General features: G+C 64.2%; 1 protein-coding gene across 7 annotated transcripts in view; it reads left to right on the top strand.

The window, feature by feature from the left end:
• Positions 1-22,206, top strand: part of KIF1A (kinesin family member 1A) — a 70,189-nt gene that overhangs the window by 30,073 nt on the left and 17,910 nt on the right. For 4 of the 7 annotated variants that reach the window (XM_045867300.3, XM_045867301.2, XM_045867297.2 and 1 more), the window contains 16 exons: positions 648-828; positions 911-983; positions 1,185-1,278; positions 2,174-2,322; positions 2,663-2,841; positions 4,384-4,521; positions 12,141-12,259; positions 14,417-14,502; positions 15,386-15,524; positions 15,718-15,889; positions 16,019-16,109; positions 17,491-17,609; positions 18,588-18,643; positions 18,776-18,884; positions 19,140-19,206; positions 19,296-19,380. In XM_045867300.3, coding sequence (XP_045723256.1) covers positions 648-828; positions 911-983; positions 1,185-1,278; positions 2,174-2,322; positions 2,663-2,841; positions 4,384-4,521; positions 12,141-12,259; positions 14,417-14,502; positions 15,386-15,524; positions 15,718-15,889; positions 16,019-16,109; positions 17,491-17,609; positions 18,588-18,643; positions 18,776-18,884; positions 19,140-19,206; positions 19,296-19,380 — 1,857 coding nt within the window. Of the gene's footprint in view, positions 1-647; positions 829-910; positions 984-1,184; positions 1,279-2,173; positions 2,323-2,662; positions 2,842-4,383; positions 4,522-5,104; positions 5,372-12,140; positions 12,260-14,416; positions 14,503-15,385; positions 15,525-15,717; positions 15,890-16,018; positions 16,110-17,490; positions 17,610-18,587; positions 18,644-18,775; positions 18,885-19,139; positions 19,207-19,295; positions 19,381-22,206 lie in introns of all 7 variants that reach the window. The other 3 variants (XM_045867289.2, XM_045867290.2, XM_045867288.2) reach the window with 1 other exon arrangement.

Below are 22,206 nucleotides of genomic sequence, written 5' to 3'. Positions count from 1 at the left end.
GGGAGGACCCACCAGTGGACAGGGGCTGGCGTGGGAGGAGGAGCTGAGCCGGCCCCTGTGGGCCCCAAGTTGGAAGGAAACTAGGCTGTCCAAAGACCTCTTACGGGCAGGACTGTCCAAAAACAGTGGGTGCTGCTGCCCTGGTGGATGCGTCTGCCCCGGGGGGCCCCGGGCACACACAGACCGGCCCCCGCCCTGCGCCAGCCTGTGGAGAGGCGGACGGGCGGGAAGGACCCTCGAGCCCATGCTGCAGGAGGGGCCCGAGCACAGCCCCCGGGTGTGGAGGGGCGTCCAGGGCCAGGGCACGGGGTCAGGAGGCCAGGATGGGGGGCGGCACGTGTGGGGTGAGGCAAAGGATCGTATGTTGGAAAAGCACCAGGACTGTTCTGCCAACATCGTTGGCTGCTGTATGGGGAGGGATGGAGGAGGTGGATTTGGGGAGAGAGTGAGGTCCTGGCCACAGGGCAGGTGGCTGGTCCAGAGCAGGGACCTGGGGAGGCTCCCGGCGGCCCTCCCTGGGGTGAGCAAGCCGGAGGAAGTGTCTGTGCCCCGCTTGCCCCTTCTCCTCCCCGCCCCCACCCCTGGAGGCCATCCCCAGGCCACAGCCGCCCCCCCCCCCCATTGCCAGTCTGGCTTCTGTCCCCTAGGAAACCGCATCATCATGGGGAAGAGCCATGTGTTCCGGTTCAACCACCCCGAGCAGGCAAGGCAGGAACGCGAGCGCACGCCCTGCGCAGAGACACCTGCCGAGCCCGTGGACTGGGCCTTCGCCCAGCGGGAGCTGCTGGAGAAGCAGGGCATTGACATGAAGCAGGAGATGGAGCAGAGGTGAGGCCCGAGGCTGGGGCCCCTTGCGCACCCCGCCGCACTCGCCCCCGCTGTGCCCACTCACCCCCGCCCGCTCCTGCAGGCTCCAGGAGCTGGAGGACCAGTACCGCCGGGAGCGCGAGGAGGCCACCTACCTGCTGGAGCAACAGAGGCTGGTGAGGGCAGCCCCGCCGGCCAGGCCCCCTGCAGGGTGGGGGTGGGGGGCCGGGCTCCCCGCTGGGCCAGCCCTCACTGTGGTGGGGCTGCCTCCAGACGTCCTGGGCAGGCCCTGGGGCCCACAGATGGGAGGCCCAGGCGGGAGGCCGGGGAAGGGGCCGGGTGCGCACGTGGGTCCACGGTGCTCCTCCTGTGGCCAGGACTACGAGAGCAAGCTGGAGGCCCTGCAGAAGCAGATGGACTCCAGGTACTACCCGGAGGTGAACGAGGAGGAGGAGGAGCCGGAGGACGAAGGTGAGGGGCTCTCCGCTGGCAGGGCCTGGGCCTTGGGCTGGGGAGGGGTCTCGGACAAGAGGAGCCCCCAGGCCACTCCCTGGAGATCAGCTGGTCAGCACCTTTGCCCCGGGGTCCCTGGCCTGTTGCTGGGAGGCACCCATGGCGGCAGGACCGGGGGGAGGCTGGGCTGCAGCAGGAAGGCACCTGTCCACGTGCATGCCGTTTCCGTGGACCAGCCCGGGTGATGGGGAGCATGGTGCTGGCAGGGCGTAGCCTTGGCTCACCCGTCCTACCAGCAGGAGGCTGGTGCTCTTCCCCAGGACTGGGTCACACTGCTCCTCACCGCAGATCCACCTCTCTGAGCACCACCTTGGGCGGCCCACCAGCTGACCTCAAGCCGCGGTGGGCATGAGGGTGGCCACAGGCAGGGCAGACGGGGAGGAGGCAGGTCCGGGGTTCATGTCCAGCTTAGCCTCCGGTCAGCTGGTCAGTACCTTTGTGCTGACGTGACCTAGGCCTCCCCTTGTGTGGTATCATCTACCTGATGCGGCTCCCTCCCTCGAGGCAGGAGCACTGGGTGAGGGAGGCCGAGCCTGGGAGCCCGGACAGGCCCAGCCTGCTGTCCCTGCGTCCTTCCTGGTGCGGGCGCAGTGGGCAGAGGCGTGGGAGCCGGGACAGGGCGTGGGGCTCGGCCCCGGTTGCCCTCCTGCCTGTCCTCGGGCGCCGGCGCCCACCGCGGCCCGCACGCGGCTGCCAGCCCTCTCTGAGCTGACCGGCCTCTCGGCGAGCTCCAGTCTCTGGGCGGCCCCTCTGGCCACTCCGGGGGCAGAACTTTCCTCCGGCTTCCTTCTGCCCCGGCCACTGTGGGGAGTTGTGGCACTTCCGTGACGACCACACATGCCTCTCCCCGCAGTCCCATGGACGGAGAGGGAATGTGAGCTGGCGCTCTGGGCCTTCCGGAAGTGGAAGTGGTACCAGTTCACGTCGCTGCGGGACCAGCTGTGGGGCAATGCCATCTTCCTCAAGGAGGCCAACGCCATCAGTGTTGAGCTCAAGAAGAAGGTGGGCTCCCACCCGCTGCCGGCTGCCACCTCACACGTCCCGCTTCCAGGGGGACTCGGTGCCGGGCATCGCTGCCCCCGGGGAGGACACAGCCGCCGTCCCCGACCCGGGCCCCTGAGAGCAGTGGGCAGGGTGAGGACGGCCCGGGGCCGGCCCCGGGGGCGTGCGCCCTCCTGCTCAGGGAGCACGCGTGAGCAGGTGCAGCTTTCTGTGCCGCTGCTGGCCGGAAGGCTGCAGTGAACATGCGGGGCATGGGGTGGGGAGGTGGGGAGGAAGCCCTTTGGGGCCTGGCGCCCGTCCACCAAGGGGCTGACGGGCGGTCATCTTCCCCCTGCTGCAGGTCCAGTTCCAGTTTGTCCTCCTCACGGACACGCTCTACTCCCCGCTGCCGCCGGACCTGCTGCCCCCCGAGGCCGCCAAAGACCGGGAGACTCGCCCCTTCCCCCGCACCATTGTGGCCGTGGAGGTCCAGGACCAGAAGAATGGGGCCACCCACTACTGGACGCTGGAGAAGCTCAGGTGTGGGGGGGGCGCGAGGGGAGCGCTGGGGTGGGTGCGGGTTCACGGGGCTCCTGGGTCGACGTGGTTGTTTTTCCTGCTGTGATGGCTTCCAAATCAGAAGGAGAAAGCGTAATTATAGAGTCCGTGTTCTCCTGCTGCTGACACGGTGGTGCTGCAGGGGGGGTATGGGGGGCTGGCCGAGCATGCAGGACGGGCAAGCCGGCCCTGAGGGGTGCGCAGGGAGCCTCCAGAGCGGCGCTGGGCAAGGCTGCGTCCTCAGAAGAGCTCAGCAGGGTACGTCTCCACCTCGGGACCGGAGGGATCCCAGGGAGGATAGCGGAGGGGCTGGACGGGGGGCTCCGCTGTCCCTGAGAGGCGTCTTTCCTCCAGCTCCACGCTCCCCACGTGCTCGCTCGAATGTACGGCTCGATCTCGAGAGAGACTGAGCGAGACCGAGGTGGATGCCTCAAAGGAAAGCCTAATGCTGCTGGGGGTGCCCTGGGCGTGAGGGGCTCTGCACAGGGGCAGGGCCATGCCGGTGGGAGGGAGCCCTGGCCATCAGGAGGGAGACGAGAGCAGGGGCGGGTGGGGCCCTGGCCTCGGCGGGCACTGGCCACTTTGAGTTCTCCTGTGGGCTTTGGACCACAAGGCTGCCGGGTTGCCTAGTGCCTGACCCTAGGGAGATTTCGGGCAGGGGGTGCCGGCTCGGTGGCGAGCGAGGTAAGGGCGGGAGGGGTTGGTCTGTGTGTGACGGGTGGGACTCACCCACAAGTTGCTCACGGGCTGGCTGGCCACCCAGCGAGGCCCCAGGGAGGCCACAACGTCACGGTACAGAGAACGGAAGATGTTAATACACACTCGCGGTCTACCCAGACCCACCCGCACACACCCCTCAACACTCACAGACACTCGCACGCCTTCCTCTCTAGTGTGGCTCGTTCACACGCGGACACACGCTCCCACGCAGGTACCTGCGCTCCCCTGACTCGTGCGAACAAAGGCCACGCTCACGGCCCCTTCCCACCCTCCCCGGGGCTACGCTGTGACTTCGGTGAGGACAAACAACCTTGTTCCTGTCACTCCCGAGTTCTAGGGGGAAATGACTGCATTTCCTTTCTTCTACAGCATGTTGATTTTTCTAGGGATAATCATTTTTAAAATATTATCTGTGTCTATATCCTATCACCAATTTGCACTTCGTTCCGTTGAGTTCTGAAGGCCCCGCGACACGATCCCCCATCCCGAGCTGTCCCACCCTGGCTTTGGCGGGCCTTCTCTGTCCCCTTCCCTCCAGTTCCAGGCCCGTCCTGCCTGCTCACATCACCTTGCTGTCACTGGGTCAGCGTCGAGAGGATTTAGCGGTGCCTCATGCGCTTACCTGGAAGTTTCTTGCTCGTGGTTGACTGATTCTGAGGAGCGTGGAGGGTCTGTCAGCAAACCATGCTGAGCCTTGGATGATGCTGAGCTATGCCTGGATCTGGGCCGAGCACTGTCCCCAGCAGGAGGCATGGCCTGCCGGATGCTCCGCCTGGGCCCACGGTGATCTCTGTGCCCCCACAGGCAGCGCCTGGACCTGATGCGGGAGATGTACGACCGGGCAGCTGAGGTGCCCTCCAGTGTCATCGAGGACTGTGACAATGTGGTGACTGGCGGAGACCCCTTCTACGACCGCTTTCCCTGGTTCCGGCTGGTGGGCAGGTGGGCGCCTCCTTCCCTCCCTAGGCTGAGAGAGAGAGAAAGAGAGAAGGTGGTGGGGGCAGGGAATGGGCCTCCTCCCAAGGCCGAGACCCCCAGCTGGGGGACCCCAGCAAGAGGCCCTTTTCCACCTCGACTCCCCTGTCCTCATCCTTCAACGTCTGAGGCACCCCCCAGCCACTCTGGTCCACAGACCAGTGGGCCTGGTAATCTGGGGATCCAGGGAGGGGAGGGGGTCTCAGCACTGCCACCTGCACCTGCTGTGGGCTGGTGGCCGCCAGGTTGCACATGTCCACGGGTGTGAATGTGTGTCACCCGGTCCTCACACGACCTCAGCCACATCTGGCCAGGATCACGCCAGCGGGTGCTTTCTAGAACTTTCCGTAGCCTCCCACTGACCACATGTGCGGTTTCTTTCCAAGCCTGGGGACGGGGTGCACTTTTGGTTCTCTTGTCTTTCAAAGCAGCATTCCTGATGGTCTGTGTGTTTGGTTTTGGTTTTAAACAGAAGCCCCCCACCCCGCCCCTGTCCGTCCCTGCGAGTAGCTGGTGTTAACTTCTCTCTGTCTTGTCGTACTAACCTCAGTTCAGTCATCTCTGGCTGCAACAGCTACCCTCTTCTCAACACATGCATGAGCGAGCGCATGGCTGCTCTCACCCCCTCCCCCACCTTCTCGAGCCCCGACTCCGACGCCACCGAGCCTGCCGAGGAGCAGAGCGTGGGGGAGGAGGAGGAGGAGGAGGAGGAGGAGGAGGAGGAGGACCTGGAGGACGACGTCTTTCCGGAGCACGCGCTGTGCGACGGCCGGGACCCGTTTTACGACCGGCCCCCCCTGTTCAGTTTAGTAGGAAGGTTGGTGAGGTCGAGGACGGCATGCTGGGAAGGAACCAGCTCTTTTGTGCAGGAGCACTGCTGCGGGCACAATTCGACCGCCGTCAGGGCGTGGCCCCCGTGCCCGGGGCAGCTCCCCGGACCCCCAGGCCGAGGCGGGCCGAGGGGCTGGCCTCCCTGAGGAGAGGGCGTGAGGGAGCGACAGGGCTCCTGGCCATCCTGGAGCGTGCCCAGCAGGGACAGCCGGGGTCCCAGTCAAAGGAGGGGTGGTGCACCCGGAGAACAGCCCTCCGGCTCCGTGCGGGCCGAGCTCCTCCTGCAGAGAGGCTCTAGATCCCTGGGGGGAGTCCCGGAGCAGGGCCCAGGGGGGCGTCTGGGAAAGTGGGGGTTTGCGTCTTGGCACCCACCACCCGCTAAGGCGGCTTCGCTCCCCTCTGCCTCCTTCTGCTGTTGCCCCAGAGGTGGAGACTCCCGGTTTGCCCTCCCTGCACACCCTCTGGGAGAAGGAGCAGAACCTGGAGGAGACCGTCCGGGAGGGCGGGAAGGAAGGGCTGGTGCTCAGGCAGGGGACGGTCTGCCTCCCAAGCCTGGGGCCCAGTGGACCCTGCCTCTCCCTGAGCCTTTCCCCGTCCAAGGTGAGGACAGTTCGTTCCTCCTGACCTCTGGGCTGTCCTGGTGAGACACGGCACACATGGCCCACACTTCCCGGAAGTGCCCTTTGCAGAGAGGGCCCGTTACAGTTTCTGGACGGAAGAGGGAGGCCAAGGTCAGGAGGTGCAGCAGAGGCCCCGGGGCCGCCCAGACCTTGCCGGCAGATTGGGCAGATACAGCTGCCATTCATGTTTTTATGACCGTGGAATGGAAGCAAAACAGGTGAAGGAAAGATCTAGAAACCTAGCTGCAGTGGTAGAGCATTTGGCTTGCAAAACAGCTCCATGTAGATGTTACGAATATATAAACAGCGTCAGACAGTTTCAACAGCAACCTTCTCTGAGTCTGAGACCGCTTCCTTGGGCCAGGCCACTGGGAGCTCTTGCAGGTCTTGACCTTGGAGCACCAGGCCTGGAGGCTGAAGGCTGAGGCTGGCCCCCAGATTAGGGGGCTCACACGGGGAGCCCTTGGGAGCCCTTGGGTGCAGACCCCGGAATGAAAGCCCCGCCAACTTCGCCTGCAAGCAAGCAGATTCCCGCGGGTGCATGTCATGGATTTATTCTGACTAGTTTTCCATGAGCGTGACGTGCTGGCCTCCTGGATACAAGCATGGGGCTCTCTCCCTCTGAGATGCCCCTCATCTGGGCCTCCCGCTCTGCTGAGTCCGACAGGGGTGTAGCCCTGGGGGCCAGCTCCACGCAGGCCTCTAGAAGCCCTGGGCTGTGGGCCCGGGAGTCGCTCCGGTGTCAGGTAGGCATGGGCTCAGGGCGCAGGGGAGCGAGGGCACCGGGAGAAACGGGGTGTGGGCTCTGCAGTCTCAGCCAGAAAGAGCTGGGTCCTTCCAACATTTTCCCCCCTCTGTGGATCTGAGATGTTACGAAACAACCAAACCAAACCAAAGTCATCAATGAGAGGCCAGCCCCCCTACGGCGGGCGGTCTGTGAAGGGTTTCATTTGAAAACGTCCCCATCTTTTCGGTTTGGCAAGAATTGGCTTCTCCCGCGCAGCAGCTGTGCAGGCCCAGGCCCTGAGAAGGACCCCATCTTTGGTTCCCTTTATCCTTCTGGTAGCTGCTGGCTCTCTCTCCAAAGCTTAAGCAGAATTGGGGCGCCCACTCTTGTCTCCCTTCGGAAAGGCTTTCCTGGCCCCAGCATGCGTCTCTGCACCTCACCAATCTCGTGGTTAGCCCTGCCTCCTCCCCTCCCGCCACACTCAGCCCTGGCTCTGCCGCTCTGCCGCCTCCTCTCTCTCCGGGCGGGTTTCAGCCTGCTTCAAGGTGCCCTCCCCCCTGTGGACGAGCCCCGCCCCCCAGCGTGGGCCTCCCACTTCTTGACCTTGGGCTCCTCACCCATGGCCAGGGCTAGCCCCCCAGTGGCCTCTCCCTCCGGTGGTCTGGGGTGCCAGGTGAAGTGGGGAGGTGGGATGGGCTGACCCAGGCAGAGAAAGTGGGCCTGGGGGCTCTGGTCCCCCCCCCCCCGATAATCCTCCTGGCCAGGAGCACCATTTGCAGAAGCTGGACGGGGTGGGAGCTGCAGGGAGGAGGGCGAGGGGCTGGCTGCCAGGGATGGAGGGTGCAGGGAAGGGGAAGGAGGGACCACCCGAGGGAAGCGTTCCAGACTCTGTGTGGAACGACGCCGACCTGCTCTGGGTCCACACTGTGCCCCTGGGCTGGCATGGCCAGCGCCTCAGCTCCCAGCTCGGTGCCCTCTGTGCTCAGGGCTGCTCAGCCCGAATCATCACCAGCGAGGCCACAAGCCTCTCTGTGTGCAGTGGGTGTGCCCTGGCCAGCAGGGCCGTCCAGGCAGCCCTGGGGCAGCTCTGGTCCCTCGGGGGCCGATGCTGAAGTCAGGCTGTTTGTGGCACTTACGGTGCAGCGAAGGGCAGGCCAGCATCCATGCCCTGGGCTCCGTTTCATCATGTCCTGGCTTCTGTGGGTCAGGCTGAGCTCTGCTTGGGGTGTGGGGTCTTCCAGGCTGCTGCCGCCATTGGGAATGGTGGCTCCTGGGCCCCAGAGGTCTCTCTGGCTGATGTGCCCATCGCTGTCTCACGATGAGGCCCCAGGGATTCAGAGTGGCAGGAAGGAGAGTGGACCCAGCATCTGGCACCGGATGCTCTCTTGCCTTCCGGTGGCGTCCCACCTGCGCACCCTAGGGGGGCATGTGCACACGCGTTCACGCACGGCTGGGTTGTGACCTTCAGAGAGGGGGAAAGGGGGTTGGCCATGGACCCCAGGGGTCTTTTTCATTGTGTAATCCCCCACCTCCCACCAGGGGGTCCCTCGAGACCCCAGCCCTGGAAGGCCCTGCCTCTGGGAGCACAAATGGGACACGTTGTCTGAGGATCTGAACTCGGGCTTTGCAGTTCTCGATGTCACGAGTGCTCGGATTTTCCTTCTCCTCTGACAGAAGGAAAGCCTAAAGATCAGGAAAGAATTGATCTCCTTAATTAATTAGCTGTGTGAATCGAGCAGGTGGGCATTGGCGCGTGGCGTCTGCATCCAGGGGAGCTGGAGAGGGGCCAGCCTGTGGGTTTAAACCCCGGCCTCCGGCACCTTGCCTTCTGTCTTGTGTTGCTCTGTGGAGGGGTCCTAACGCATTAGTGCACCAGCTCTAAGTGCCGTGCTAGATGCACACCTAGGGAGAAGGTGCCCGCAGGGGAACCAGGACGTGCCGGGGGTTAGGGCAGCCTCACATCCGCTGCCAGGATGAGAAGAGTGGGCGTCTGAGAAGTGACGAGCTGTAGGCGCGCTGTGTCCGAGCCGGCCCCCAGCTGGCTCGGGGTGCAGTGAGCAGCTAGGACTGCACCACGGCTCTTTCACCCACGGACCGCTGAGGGGATGATTTGGGCCTTGGGGTCACGAGAGGCCCAGCCCCCATCTGGTTTGTGGGAACCTCAGATCTGTACAATGATACAGGTTCTTGAGCCCACGGGTTGGCAACCTGTCAGAAAGCGTCCACTCTGGAAGAGCACAGCGTGTTTTGTGAAGCAAGGCCCCAAGGAGAGAACCGGGTCAGGGCCTGCCTGCCCCCACCTCACCTCCTGACCTGGACCGGGCCCTGCCCTCCGCCTCAGTCTCTCTCTGCCCTGGCCATGGTGAGGGATGGGGAGGAGCATCAGGAAGTGGGTGGGCATGCACCCTGTGAACTCAGAAAGGGGTGGGGGTCACCTCTGGGGTGCTGTGAGTGGCACTCTGGGTGACCACAGAGCCCTGCACGCCCAGAGTCGACCCCTGAGGAATCACCCCTGAGCCTTCTAGGAAGGCAGCCCCGGGCCAGGGGCTCTGCAGTGGCCTGACCCTGGCTTACCTCCTGGCTGGGTGACGCTGGACAGCCCAGGAAGCTATCCTGATTAAGGACTCTTGTGCCGGGCACAGTGCCCTCACCTGGCCCCCAGTGAGAGGTGTCCCCTGCTTCTGAGGGTCCTCCTGTTGGTTCCCTGCAGAATATAGATGGGGGTGGGCAGGCTGTGGGCCCTCCGTCTGTGCCTGGGGCCCCTGGGAGCCTCCTCAGTGCCTCTCTGCCTCCCAACACGGGGCTTCCCGCAGTGGGCCCTGCCCCAGGAACGAGGCCCTGCCCTGAAAGGTGGGGTGGGGTTGACTGGAGGACCCTGCAGCTCAGGGCTGTCCTGCTCGGTCCCATTAGCTCTCCAATGTGGTGGGATGGCCAGGTGGGGCCCAGCCAAGGGGGCAGAGCAGCGTCTGGGCCTGTTCTGCAGCCTTGAGTCCTGGGCTCCCTCCACTTCCCCTTCTGGACCTCAAGGCCTTGCTCCTTTCATGGCTGCCCCCCTCACACGCCCCCAGGGTCAAGCAAAGACCCTTGGCCAGGATGCCAGAGTCCCAGGGAGGGCAGGCCACCATCGTCCCCATCCCGAGGTGGGTGCTGGAGAGGCCCACCAGCCAGCCCTGGCCAGTCCCTGTCAGCGGGGTGCCTTATGCTGCCGCAGCAAGGGGCTTCTGCTCCCTGAGCCCCAGATTCCTTTTGTGACTAGGGCCAGGACCGGCTTCTGCCGGCCACTCCCGTACCTCGTCTTGGTGGGTGGTCAGGGGCAGCAGAGCCCCCACCCCTGCCTTAGTCATCCATCAACACGGCTGCCCTCCAGTGAGTTCCCTTGGAACAGGCCTCCTCCGGGGTATTCCCAGAGAGGCCGCTTTGCTGGGGAGGAGAGGGGCTCCAGGAAGCCACCAGGGGCTGATGCTCAGGGTGACACTCAGCCCCCTAGGCCAGCGCTACCTTTCCCTCTAGCTGGCGCCTGTCTGGGTCTGGGGGGTGCCCAGGAAGCAAGAGAAGGTTGGCAGACACAGACCCACTGTTGAGTCAGACAAACAGATGGCCATGAGGAGTTATGTGATGTGGGGGCTGGGAGCAGAGAGCGCCTGGGGTGTCCCGGGACAGCGGTGGCTGGACGGTGGTCTTGGCCAGCACCAAGGGTGTGTGGAAGTCTGGTTGGAGCCCCAAGCCTCCTCTGGCGGCTGTGGGGGCCATGGGGGAAGCAGAGGGGTGGCTGGCCCTCCACAGAGACATTTGGGGTAGAACCAGTGCATCTGAGACAAGAGCCAGATGGTGCTCAGGTTTCTGACCTTCTGTGGGTGGAGGGCCAGTGGGAGTGGAGGCGAGGGGGCACCAGGGCCTGGAATTCGGGTCCTTGAGGAATGGCCCTCCCCATGCTTACAGTCGTAGGGGGTCCTCTGGGAGCTCAGGTGTGGGGCGAGGCCAGTGGCTCAGCCTGGGTGGTATCAGACCTCTGAGCAAGCTGAGAGGGGCAGGGGGTGGGGTGACATCTCTCTCCCTTCTCCTCCCAGCTCCACCCTGGGTCATGCACCCCGGACCAGCACCCACCTGGCCCGGAGACTGCAACCTTCCCTCCCCCACCTCCACTTCACCACCAGCCCCCCACTGTTGCTCTTGCTTCTGGACCTCCTCCATTCTCCCTGGCGGAGGCTCTGGGCCTCCCTCCCCCCGCCTCTGCACCTGCTCCCGCACACCTCCTACCTTTCTGTGTCCAAATCCTGCCCATCCTTTCCCAAGCTGGATCCCTCCCCTGGCACCCCCAGCCTCCCCAAGATCCTCCTGGGAGCTCAGGGCTGTTGAAGGCTGCGCCCCTGGGCCACGGCAGCAGCTGTCCGTCGCTCTGTGCCTGGAGGGGAGGGCAGCGTGGGGGGCAGGTGGTGCGCTGAAGTATGATCAGAGCTGCAGGTTCTCACCAGGATCGGGCTCACGTGAGCCCGCCTGTCCTGTGCCAAGAGTCCCCCTGGGAAGGGCACCCCTGAGCAGGGAGGAAATGTGCTCCACATCAGCCTGCACACCGGCTGGGTGGCCCGGGTCTTCCAGGGTCCTCTTGGTCCTCCTGGCTGTCCCAGTGACCTCTGCACGTTGGCTAGCTCAGGGAGTTGGGCAGACTCCTGGGTGACATGGCCACTACCCAGCCTGTCCTGCCACTTGTCAGGTGTACAGCTGAGCTGCTCGGATGGGAAGGGCCCTGGGCACTGAGTGGGTGGCTGACCGAGGCTCACCAGGCAGTGCCGTGCAGTCTAGGGGTTCCTTAGGGCTCTGCTCAGCCAACTTCCCTGGCCCTGAGCCGGGGTGGTGCCCTGTCGGCCGACACCGTGAGCTCCCACCCGCTGTGTTCCTAGAAGGGTCTGAGGAGGAATTGAGCTGTATTCTGCCATAGGAGCCCTCCGTGGGGCCCTGAGGTCCGGGGTCACTGGCAAAGGGGCGGGAGGCCGAGGGACTGCCAGGCATCAGTGCCAGTGTGAGGTCATAGCTCGGCGTGGCCGGGTCCCCAGGTCCTCCTCCTCCTTGAAGCAGGCTGAAACCTCCCTCCTCAGCTCTCAGGCCGCGGGTGTGGCCCCGCGGGCTTTGCCCTGTGCCAGCCCCGCTCCGCACTTCCTCTCTGCCCGCCCTGCGCACGCCCTCCTCCTCCTCTGCCCCCGCCTCCTCCTGTCTCCTCTGCAGCCCAGGGACCGCCCCCCGCCCGGCCCCACCCAGCACAGCCCCCGCCCGCCCGCCTGCGCCCGCCTGCGCCCGCCTGCGCCCGCCTGCTCGCTGCCCTCGCTCTGCTTCGCAGTGTCGTGCCGTGAGCCCGGGCCGTGCCGCTGCCAGCACGCTGCGGGGAGGCCCTGACCCTGCCTCTGCTCCCCCAGGGCCTTCGTGTACCTGAGCAACCTGCTGTACCCTGTGCCCCTGGTGCACCGCGTGGCTGTCGTCAGCGAGAAGGGAGAGGTGAAGGGCTTCCTCCGCGTGGCCGTGCAGGCCACCTCAGGTGCGTGTGGGGCGGCCCTGGGTGGGAGGTCCCCGTGGGCACCATGCCGTGGCCAGCATGCCGCTGGCCTCCTGCTTCTCCGGCCCCCCGGCTGGCACGCAGGCTGCCGGCGCCCAGGAGGGTGCTCCAGGAGAAGCCCCTGCTGCCCAGCTCCAGGCTCCGTCCTTCCAGACTCTCCTGGGCCGGTCTGCCGGGGGGCGGGCCCCCCGACACTGTGCAGGCTGAGCCCAGGGTTGTCTGAGCCCACTGTAGCTCAGGCCCCCCGCGCCCCCACCGGGCAGCCCCAGGTGGACCCAGACCCCAGCCGAGTGCAGAGTGGTGCTCTCTCCTAGCACCCTGCCATCTTGGAGCCCAGCACAGGTGTGCAGACCCCGGACCCCCCACAACAGCTCTCAGAGCCTCCCTCCAGACTCCCCACTGTACCCCTCCTTCAGACCCCTCGGCCCCTCTGGAGCTGGCCTTTCCCCCCAGAGGCTGTGGACCCTCCCTCCACTGTTGGCTGCAGAGGTGGACACCCTCTTGCTGCTGAGCCCCCTCTGCCCTGGCCAGGGTCCCGGGACAGGCAAGCCACAGAATGACTGCCTTTGAGCCTGGGTGTGCTTCCCTGTAAATGGCATCCCATGTGAAGCTTCCCACCCAACAGGCATGTTGAAAGGTCGTTCCAGAACACAGCTGTGAACACCCTTATCCGACCAGGAAGCGGCAGGCCCGAGGGCCTGGTGCTCGCGCTCTAACAGCCGTTACTGCCTTCTTGGCCCTCGGGCCCCTGCCCCTCCTCCGTGGCCTCACTCTGTCTGCTCCCCACGGCCTTGGCAGCCCAGACACCCTGGGGAGTCCAGTGCAGAGCGTCTCCCAGACAGGGTGGGGCCGGGCTGCTCAGAGTGCGAGCATCCCACCGGCAAGACCTCGTGCCACCCCACCCCACCTGGACGGCCCAGCCACTAAAGGGGGCTCTGCTTGCACTTTTGGGACCCTTTTGCCAAATTCTCACTGGCCCACAATTCCCTGTTGCTCTTTGTAGTACGTCCCAGTCATGTCACCGTGGTGCTAAGACCCCAGGATCCTGAATCGGGGGAGGACAGAGGACAGCGATGCTAGGGACATCTAGTGCCACCCTCATTCCTCATGGGTGACCCTGTCCCTGTAAACCTGGCGGGAGGGGGCTCTTGGCCCTTTGTGACCAGGTTGAGCCTCGGTGGAGCCGGTCCCACTGAGCGGCCTGCTTTATAGGCGGACACGGTCTGTATTTGGACACACTTGACACTCCCTGTCTAATGCTATGATGGAGAAGCTGCAACTTCAAAAAGCTCCAGTGGTCACAGAAGTCCCACCCGCCCTGCGAGTGTCCACTTGTTGGACCCCTAAGCACCGAGCTCTGCAGTGCTCTGGTCCTGGGCCAGCCCCGGGCCCTTGAATGGCTGGGGTCAAGAGCACAGCAGGGTTTGTCCCCCCTGGGGGCCCCAGAAGAGGAGGTTGGAGCCCCTGGATGGTCCTAGAGGCCTCCCAGGGTGGGGTGTAGCCAGAATGGTTGGAATCAGGGTCGGGGAGGGGACAGAAGCTAGGTCTGGGGGCGGTCCCTGGGGTAGCAGGACAAGGGGTGGGAAACAATGGGAAACCACAGGACTCTAAAAGGAGGGGAGTGGGGGGTGTGGGGTGCAGGTATGGGAGCTCAGTGAGGGGTGCTTGGGGGCTGTTGAGGGTCCAGATGGAAGATGGTGTGGGCCTGCAAGGGTGGAGGCAGAGGGACAGCTGTGATTCTGGGGGTGAAGCCAGGAGGACCCTGTGATGTGGGCTCTGCCCAGTGAGGCTCTGCTGGAACACCTAAATCTGGGGGGTGGGCGGTGGCCAGGACTCAATGGAGGGGCAGGGGTCATAGTTTGGTTTTGAGATGTGGCGTCTGTGGTCCCATCAGGGCTGGCCGTGCTGAGGAGGTGGTCCTTCTCGGGCCCCGAGCGGCACAGGCTGGTGGTCTGAGCGCCCGGGCCGGCGCCCTGGGTGTTCTGGAGCTGCGGTTGGCAGTGTTGGGGATCCCCTGTCCCAGGTCAGAGCCTGTCCCAGTTCCTGTGCCTTGCCCCTGCCTGGTGGCTCAGACTGGCTCTGCCAAAGCCTCCTGGGGGACAAGCATGGCCCTGACCGTCGGCTCTGTTCCCGTTTCAGCTGATGAAGAGGCCCCTGACTATGGCTCCGGCGTCCGGCAGTCAGGAACCGCCAGAATCTCCTTCGACGACCAGCATTTTGAAAAGGTACGCACAAGGGTTGGCCTGGCCACCCAACACCAACGACCGCCCTCCAGTCCGATCCCAGGGGCCAGCTGTGCCGAGGGCCCGGGCAAACCCGCCAGGCTCGGGACCTGCCCTGTGGGCCCTGGGCCCTCCCGGGGTTCGTTCCTCTCTTCCCAGGCCCCAGGCCTTGTGGCTTGCCCAGTGTCTCAATGTCTGACTTGTCCTGACCCACGGGGTCCGTCTGTCTCCTCATCACGGCCTCCCCTGGGTCTGTCCCTGCTTCCCCCACATGGCCCTTGGCTGCATGCGCCCCCAGACACCAGGATGCCTCCACCCACCCACCCAGCAACCCTTCTCTTGGGCTCGCTCTCCTGGACACTGTGTTTCCATCTTTGCCCTCCCCTGACGCCCCAGGGAGAGCTAGAGGGGCCCCTCCTCACAGTCCCGATGCCGTTAGGTGCCGGGCTGGCCCTGCTTCAGTGCCAAAGGACAAGGTGCTGCCCCTGCCGGGTCCTCACTCAAAGGAAACGGTGCTTTCCGCCTACACTCCCCTTTCTGCTCTCAGGCAGAGAGAGGGGGAGGGGGAGGGTCCTGCTTGGTGCCCCCATACTGGGCTTAGCTCACAAGAGGCTCCTCCACTCTCCTTCTTAAGGCTCTTTCTTACCCCGTCCCCACCAGGCCCCCCGTCACCCCACCTGAGCCATTCCCCACCTTCCCCTCTGCAGCCGACTCCGGCCACGGCAGCATAAGAAACTGAGGCCGAGGGAGGTGGGTGCCTATCTAGGCAGGGGCAGGTCTGGAATGCAGGCCCGCAAAGGCCCTGGCCTGGCTCCGGGGTTCTCAGTGGGCTGTCGCGGCCTCGCCCTGAGCCACACCCTCTGACTCTGGCCCCCAACCCATTCAGTTCCAGTCTGAGTCCTGCCCAGTGGTGGGGATGTCCCGCTCTGGGACCTCCCAGGAAGAGCTTCGTATTGTGGAAGGTCAGGGCCAGGGTGCGGACGCTGGGCCCTCGGCCGACGAGGTCAACAACAACACTTGCTCAGGTGGGTGGCCACACCTGCCCCACCGCAGTCCAGAGGGCCTGCCCCCTCTTGGCTCAGCCCCCACTCCCAGGGTCCCCCAGGGAGGCTGTAAGACGTTTCCGGGGGAGGAGGCTGTGTGGACTTCTCACCTGACCCCGGGCTCTAGGACCCCTTGGAGGTCCTGCCACGTTGCTCCACCCTTGGCTCCCAGCAGCCGTGCCTCCAGAAAGCCTCCTCCTGGACAGCCCCGAGAAAGCCCCCCTGGACGGGCCCCTGGACGCTGCCCTGGACCATCTGCGCCTGGGCAGCACCTTCACCTTCCGGGTGACCGTCCTGCAGGCATCCAGCATCTCTGCCGAATACGCCGACATCTTCTGCCAGTTCAAGTGAGCCCCAGTGCCCCGTGTGGCTGCAGGACAGTGGGCGGGTGCTTAGTAGCCTGGGCACCCCTGCCAGTCTGTGGGTCCCCACCCCATGGCCCCTGTGCCCAGCGAGCATCTCCTCTCCCTTTACAGCTTCATCCATCGCCATGACGAGGCCTTCTCCACGGAGCCCCTCAAGAACACGGGGAGGGGCCCCCCACTCGGCTTCTACCATGTCCAAAACGTACGTCCTAAGAGCTCCCCTTCCCCCCCGGGGCTCTGACTTTACGCAGCTGCCCCAAAGCTGAGCCCAGCTGCAGTCACTGTGCATGATATCTTCTCCCCATCCTGAGTCCCAGCCGTGAGCTGGGCAGGGCCCAGGTGCGAGGGCACGGGGCCTCGGGTGCCAGGTGGGGGCGTGTAGGCTGTTACTGGGCAGTGGGGGCCTCGGTGGGCTTACGCCTGGGGCTGGGGGCACCCTCGGGCAGATGTGAACACGAGATGTCTGGGGTGCCCGGCATGGCGCTGGCCAGTATTGGGGGAGAAGCAGAGAGGCAGGGCACACAGAGGGCCCTGGGTTACCCGGGTACAGTCCGGAGAGGTCAGGGAAGCCCCAGGCAGGGCATGTCCCCAGCCAGGCTCTCAGGAGAGCAGGGGCTTTGGAGTGGAGTCACTCCATGAGGCGGGAGAACGGGGCTAGCCGGCCAGTGGCCATCACTTGGCCGTGATGATAGTCGCCAGGTGGCGGGACCTCGAGTGCCCGCCGAGGAGTGTAAAACGGACCCTGGGCAGTGTGGCTTGTGGGTGCGTGGCCCAAACAGTCCTGAGGCCCACACTTCGAAGGGCCCCCCAGACCGGCCCATCCTGAGCCTCAGGTTCTCAGCCGGGGAAGCAGGGTCAGGTGTGAAGGTGTGCATGCTCAGTGGATTCATTTCCTGGGCACCCCGAACAAAGCCCACGCACTGGGCGGCCTTAACAAAGCAACTGCCTCTCGGATCTGGAGGCTGGAAGCCTGAGATCAAAGCATGGGTAGGGTCGTTCCTTGGAGACCATGAGGGAGACCCCATGCCAGGCCTCCGCTGGGCGGGCAGATGTCCTCTTCCATCTGTCCTCACAGGGTCATCCCTCTGTGCCCATCTTTGCATCCTGATTTCCCCTTTTCATGAGGACCAGTCACATTGGATTAGGGCCACCCTGATGCCCTCATTCTAACTTGGGATTACCTCTATAAAGGTCCTCTCTCTGAATACGGGTCCTGGGCGTTAGAATTGCAACATAGGAATGGGGGTTGGGGGGGCACAATTCAACCTATACCTCTCGGTGAGTGGGCAAGGGCCCAGGAAGGGTCACAGCAGGCCACAGAGGTGCCCCCTGCCCTTTGTCCCCTCTCGAGCTCAGTGTTCTGAAAGGGCACTCTCAGGGGTCTGGCCCCCAGCTGTGGGATAGGAGGGGAGGCGTGGCTGGAAGGACCAGGGAGGAGCATCACCCCTTCGTGGGCAGAGGTCGGGCCCAGTCAGGGTCTCCAATCCGGTTCTCCGGGGAGGCCGAGCACTTACCTCTGCGACCCTCCTTCCCCTCTCCTGTGGCGTGGCCTCACCCTCCTGTCTGCGCTCCTCACCCACCAGATTGCGGTGGAGGTGACCAAGTCCTTCATCGAGTACATCAAGAGCCAGCCCATCGTGTTTGAGGTCTTCGGCCACTACCAGCAGCACCCATTCCCACCCCTCTGCAAGGACGTGCTCAGGTCAGCAGCCCTGGGTCGGGCTTGGGGGAGGTCGGAGGGCCCTTCCCAGATCTTCTGATGCAGGCCCCTGCTGCCCTCCAGGGTGCGGGCCCTCTCCCCCTCCCTGCCAGCAAAGCCACCCTGCTCCAGACAGGCCTCCCGATGCCCACCTTCCCCATGGACGGGGCGGCCGGTCACCCAGGGTCAGCAGGACCCAGAGCAAGTCAGAGACGTCCCTCCAGGACTGAGCTGCGAGTTTCTTAAAGAGTATTGCTGTCTGGACCTTGACCTGGGCGTCTGTGGGCTGAGTCTTAGGGCCAGGGAAGCAGGGACTGGGCGGGGGGATGGCCAGGGCGGCACACTGCCCATGGAGAACGCCACCCTAGGGGCCCACCTATCCTGGTCTCCCGGAGTCCTTGGACCCCAGGCAGAGTGAGGGAACATCCTTCCATCTCCCTCATCCCCTGTGACTTCCCAGGGGCTCTGTGGGTGGGCTGGGTGTCCCCTCTGCGGTTCCCACCCCCAACCTAGCACAGGGAGAACCGCAGAGAGGCTTCTCGGGCGGCGGGAGCCTCTTGCCACCTCCATCCCCCTCTCAGCTGTCCTGCGGGCCCCGGAGCTACGCAGGGCGTCCAGGGTGTTGAAGAAAGAGAAAGGCCATGAGGGCATCTGGCCCCATGAGACTCGTCTTGTCCTTGGGGTGCCGAGGGAGGCTCTGTCCTGGAAGCCCCTGGACGGAGAACCAGAGTCAGACCTCGCCCAGTTCTCGTGGGTTCGTGGGGCCGCCCCAGCAGGGTCTGGGCTCCCCAGGGGCCTCCTCCCCTGTCCAGGCTGGTGAGGGCCTGAGCCTGGGGCCTTTCCTGGGCCCTGGGAGGCAGGGAGGCAGACAGGGGCTTGGAGCAGACAGCGCCTTGAGCTCCCCCTGCAGACCCTGCCCTTGGCTCCAGCTCCAGCTCGGGCTCTCGGAGACCCCACCTGCAGCCACCTGTCTCTCCACAGCCCCCTGAGGCCCTCGCGCCGCCACTTCCCAAGGGTCATGCCGCTGTCCAAGCCAGGTACCTGGGGCTCTCCTGAGTCCACCCCTGGGGGGGCGAGGTTCCCGTGCTGCCCTGGTGCGTCCCGCCCCTGCCGGGACGTGGCAGGCATGGTTTCCCACCAATGGGTGCCTCTCTCCTGTCATCTCCCAGTGCCTGCTACCAAGCTCAGCACGCTAGCGCGGCCCTGCCCCGGGCCCTGTCACTGCAAGTACGACCTGCTGGTCTACTTCGAGATCTGTGAGCTGGAGGCCAACGGCGAGTGAGTCCCCATGCCTGCTGGGGACAGGGATCCCCAGGGGCCCCGGGGCTGGTCGAGGTGGTGCACGCTGGGTCTCCTTGCCCGACTGACTCTGGCCTCCATGGACTGGAGCGCCTCCTCTCCGCCACAGGGACGGGCTGTTTTCCCTGTTCTCACCATTCAGCTCCTCTGGGCACAGGGGTGTGGGGGCACAGGAGTGGGGGAGCGCAGGGGTGGGGGGGGCGGGGGCTAGCCTCTCGCATCTCTCTCTTGCAGTTACATTCCTGCAGTGGTGGACCACCGCGGCGGGATGCCGTGCATGGGGACCTTCCTGCTCCACCAGGTGCGAGGTGCTCCCTGCCCCTGCCCCTGCCCTGCCCGCTCTGGGGCCCTCAGGCCATCTGAGCACGTCCTCTCTCCTGGTGCTGGCAGGGCATCCAGAGACGGATTACCGTGACCCTGCTGCATGAGACAGGCAGCCACATCCGCTGGAAGGAAGTTCGAGAGCTGGTCGTGGGTGAGTGAGCTGGGTGAGGGCTGCCTTAGGGGCTGGGGCTGGGCTGGCGGGAAGACCATGGACCCCACCCACTCCACCAACGCCCTGTCCAGGCCAGATGCCTGAGTTTACCCACAGCTCTGCCCCTGTTGCTGTGTGACTTTGGCCAAGTCACGGAACCTCTCTGTGCCTCAGGCCCTCCCCTGGAGAGGGAAGCTTGGGCTAGGGTGACGATGCCCAGTTCCTGCTGGGCCGCTGTGCCGGTGGCCCACGCTGGCACGAGCAGCACAGATGGGTCCTGCCACGACCCGCAGGCCTGAGGCTGAGGGCGCATGCCCTCTGAAGCCTGTGGGGGCAGCCCTTCCTTGCTTCTTCTGGCCGCTGCTGGTTTGTGGGGACTCTCTGGTGCTCCTCGGGTGGGGACCCGTCCCGTGGCCACTTCCTAGGAGGACCTGGATTAGGGCCCACCTACTCCAGCGTGACCTCATCTCAGCTAATGACGTCTGCCAAGACCCCAGTCCAAACACAGTCGCCTTCTGAGGTCCTGGAGACTGGCACCACAACACATCCTGTTTGGGGGAGGGGGCGGCACACGGTTCAGCTCACAGCAGTCACCACAGACCTGACATTTTCCTTCAACGACATCACACTCTGAGCTCTTTGGTCCACTAGAAATGTTTCTTTTGCCAAGCCGTAAAAGTTCATCTTCCCAGCTTCCATTCAAGCGCATGGACGACCGTCCATCCCTCCCCTGCCCTGGAGCTGATGGATCCTTCTGGAAGCCCCTTCCGGGGCCTTTCTGTGGCCGGGAGGGCAGCCACGGGAGGGTGCTGTCCCTGGGGCTCATAGGGGGGCCCTGAGGGTGCAGTCACAGGGACGCTACCAGGAGACTCATCGTGCTGGGCCCCAAAGTGCAGGACTGTGGACCCTGAGCTTCTGGGGGCCCAGGACAAGTGCTTTTATTTTAGACATTGTGTATCTATTTTCACACAAATCGTAGAAGGCTGGAGCAAGCTAGCAAATCCTCATCTTAGATACTGTTTAGGGCAAGTTATGGAATCGACTTAAAGAAAAAGATGAAGCGCATACCCAGCCAACGCACGGACCAAATGCAGACAGGAGTGCTTGTCCCATGTGTGGGCAGAGGAGGGGTGTTGTTGAAAGGAGGCTGGGAGAAGCTGCTGTGAACTCCAAGGCCCCACTGCAGGTTGAGGGGTTTGGGCTCTGCCTCTCTGGGCCTCCTAAACCAAACAGACCTGCGAGGGGACATCTCTGCCTGACGGGGGCTCCCGGGCATCGCGTTGGCCGCACCGCAAGGGCAGAGAGCGCTGCTGACGCACGTGCCCCAGGGGCCGAGGAGGGGTGAGGCTGGCACTGCAGCGAGCTTTCTTGCTACAGCTGAGCTGCGGGGCACTGCACCTCCAGCCATGGGGGACACACCCTGGGAGCACTTTTGGGGGAGCCCACACCTGCCTTCTCCCAGAACCCAAATGTTGCAAGAAGTTTCCAGGAGGTGGGGCAGGCAGCTCCAGTGTGCGTGGACACAATCCTGGCCGGGTGCTGGGCTCTGCCTCACCTCTGCCTATGGGGAACGGGAGGCCAGTGCTTCCTGTATGGCTTGATGGAGAAAATTTAGTGTGTGTGTCTTCCTTGAAGAAGCGGAGCGTTCCGGTCTCTAACACCACCAGCAAGAAACGATGCACAAAGCCCCCAGCAGGATTCCTGACTCACAGCAGTCATGGCGCCTTCCCCAGACAGGAGCCGCCACCCCAGGGAGGGGCGTTAGGGGGCTCGGCTGGAAGTGTGCCCTGCAGAGAGATTTATGGCACAGATGGTCCTTCCTTCCTTCCTTCCTCCTCCTTCCCTCCCTCCTTCTCTCCTTCCTCCTTCCTCCCTCCCTCTCTCCTTCCTTCCTTCCTCCTCCCTCCCTTCCTCCCTCCCTCCCTCCCTCTCTCCTTCCTCCTCCTTTCCTTCCTTCCTCCTTCCTCCCTCCCTCTCTCCTTCCTTCCTTCCTTCCTCCTCCCTCCCTTCCTCCCTCCCTCCCTCTCTCCTTCCTTCCTTCCTTCCTTCCTTCTTCCCCCCTCCCTTCCTCCCTCCCTCTCTCTCTCCTTCCTCCTTCCTCCCTCCCTCCTTCCTCCCTCCCTCTCTCCTCCCTCCCTCCCTTCCTCTCTCCTTCCTCCTTCTTTCCTTCCTTCTTCCTTCCTCTTTCCTTTTTTCCTCCCTCCCTTCCTTCCTCCCTTCCTCCCTCCTTCCCTTCCTCCCTCCTTCCCTTCCTCCCTCCCTCCGTCTCTCTTTCCTTCTTCTTCCTCCCTCCCTCCCTTCCTTCTTTCCTTCGTTCTTTCCTCCCTCCCTCCCTCCCTCCCTCCCTCCCTCCCTCCTTCCCTCTCTCTTTCCTCCTTTTTCCTTCCTTCCTCCTTCCTTCCTTCCTCTTTCCTTTTTTCCTCCCTCCCTCCCTCTCTCCTTCCTCCTTCTTCCTTCCTTCCTTCCTCTTTCCTTTTTCCTCCCTCCCTTCCTCCCTCCCTCCCTCCTTCCCTCCCTCCCTCCCTCCCTCTCTCCTTCCTCCTTCTTCCTTCCTTCCTTCCTTCCCCCTTCCTTCTAGTATAAAAAGAAGAGGGAACATTTCTCCTTATCTTGGTAAGATTTCCTTTCCCAACAAGGGCCTGTGCATTCTAGGCTGGGTGGTTAGAACCTATCACTTGGGTGCGCGAGAGATGGACATTGAGAGAGAGTTATTTATGGCTGAGAAACTAGAAACTGAGATTGCAGGAGGAACGATGCCAGGGTGGTCCGCTGAGTGCCGACGCCCGGGCTGGCAGAGACGCTGCCACGGCCTCCCTGTCTGGTGCT

The sequence above is a fragment of the Mirounga angustirostris genome, unplaced genomic scaffold, assembly GCF_029215605.1.
Source record: "Mirounga angustirostris isolate CCGP_5_RB_7025 unplaced genomic scaffold, mMirAng1.0.hap1 SCAF_3, whole genome shotgun sequence".
Lineage (NCBI taxonomy): Eukaryota > Metazoa > Chordata > Mammalia > Carnivora > Phocidae > Mirounga > Mirounga angustirostris.
The sequence above is the reverse complement of the archived record's forward strand: the minus strand, read 5'-3'. Positions and strand labels throughout refer to the sequence as shown.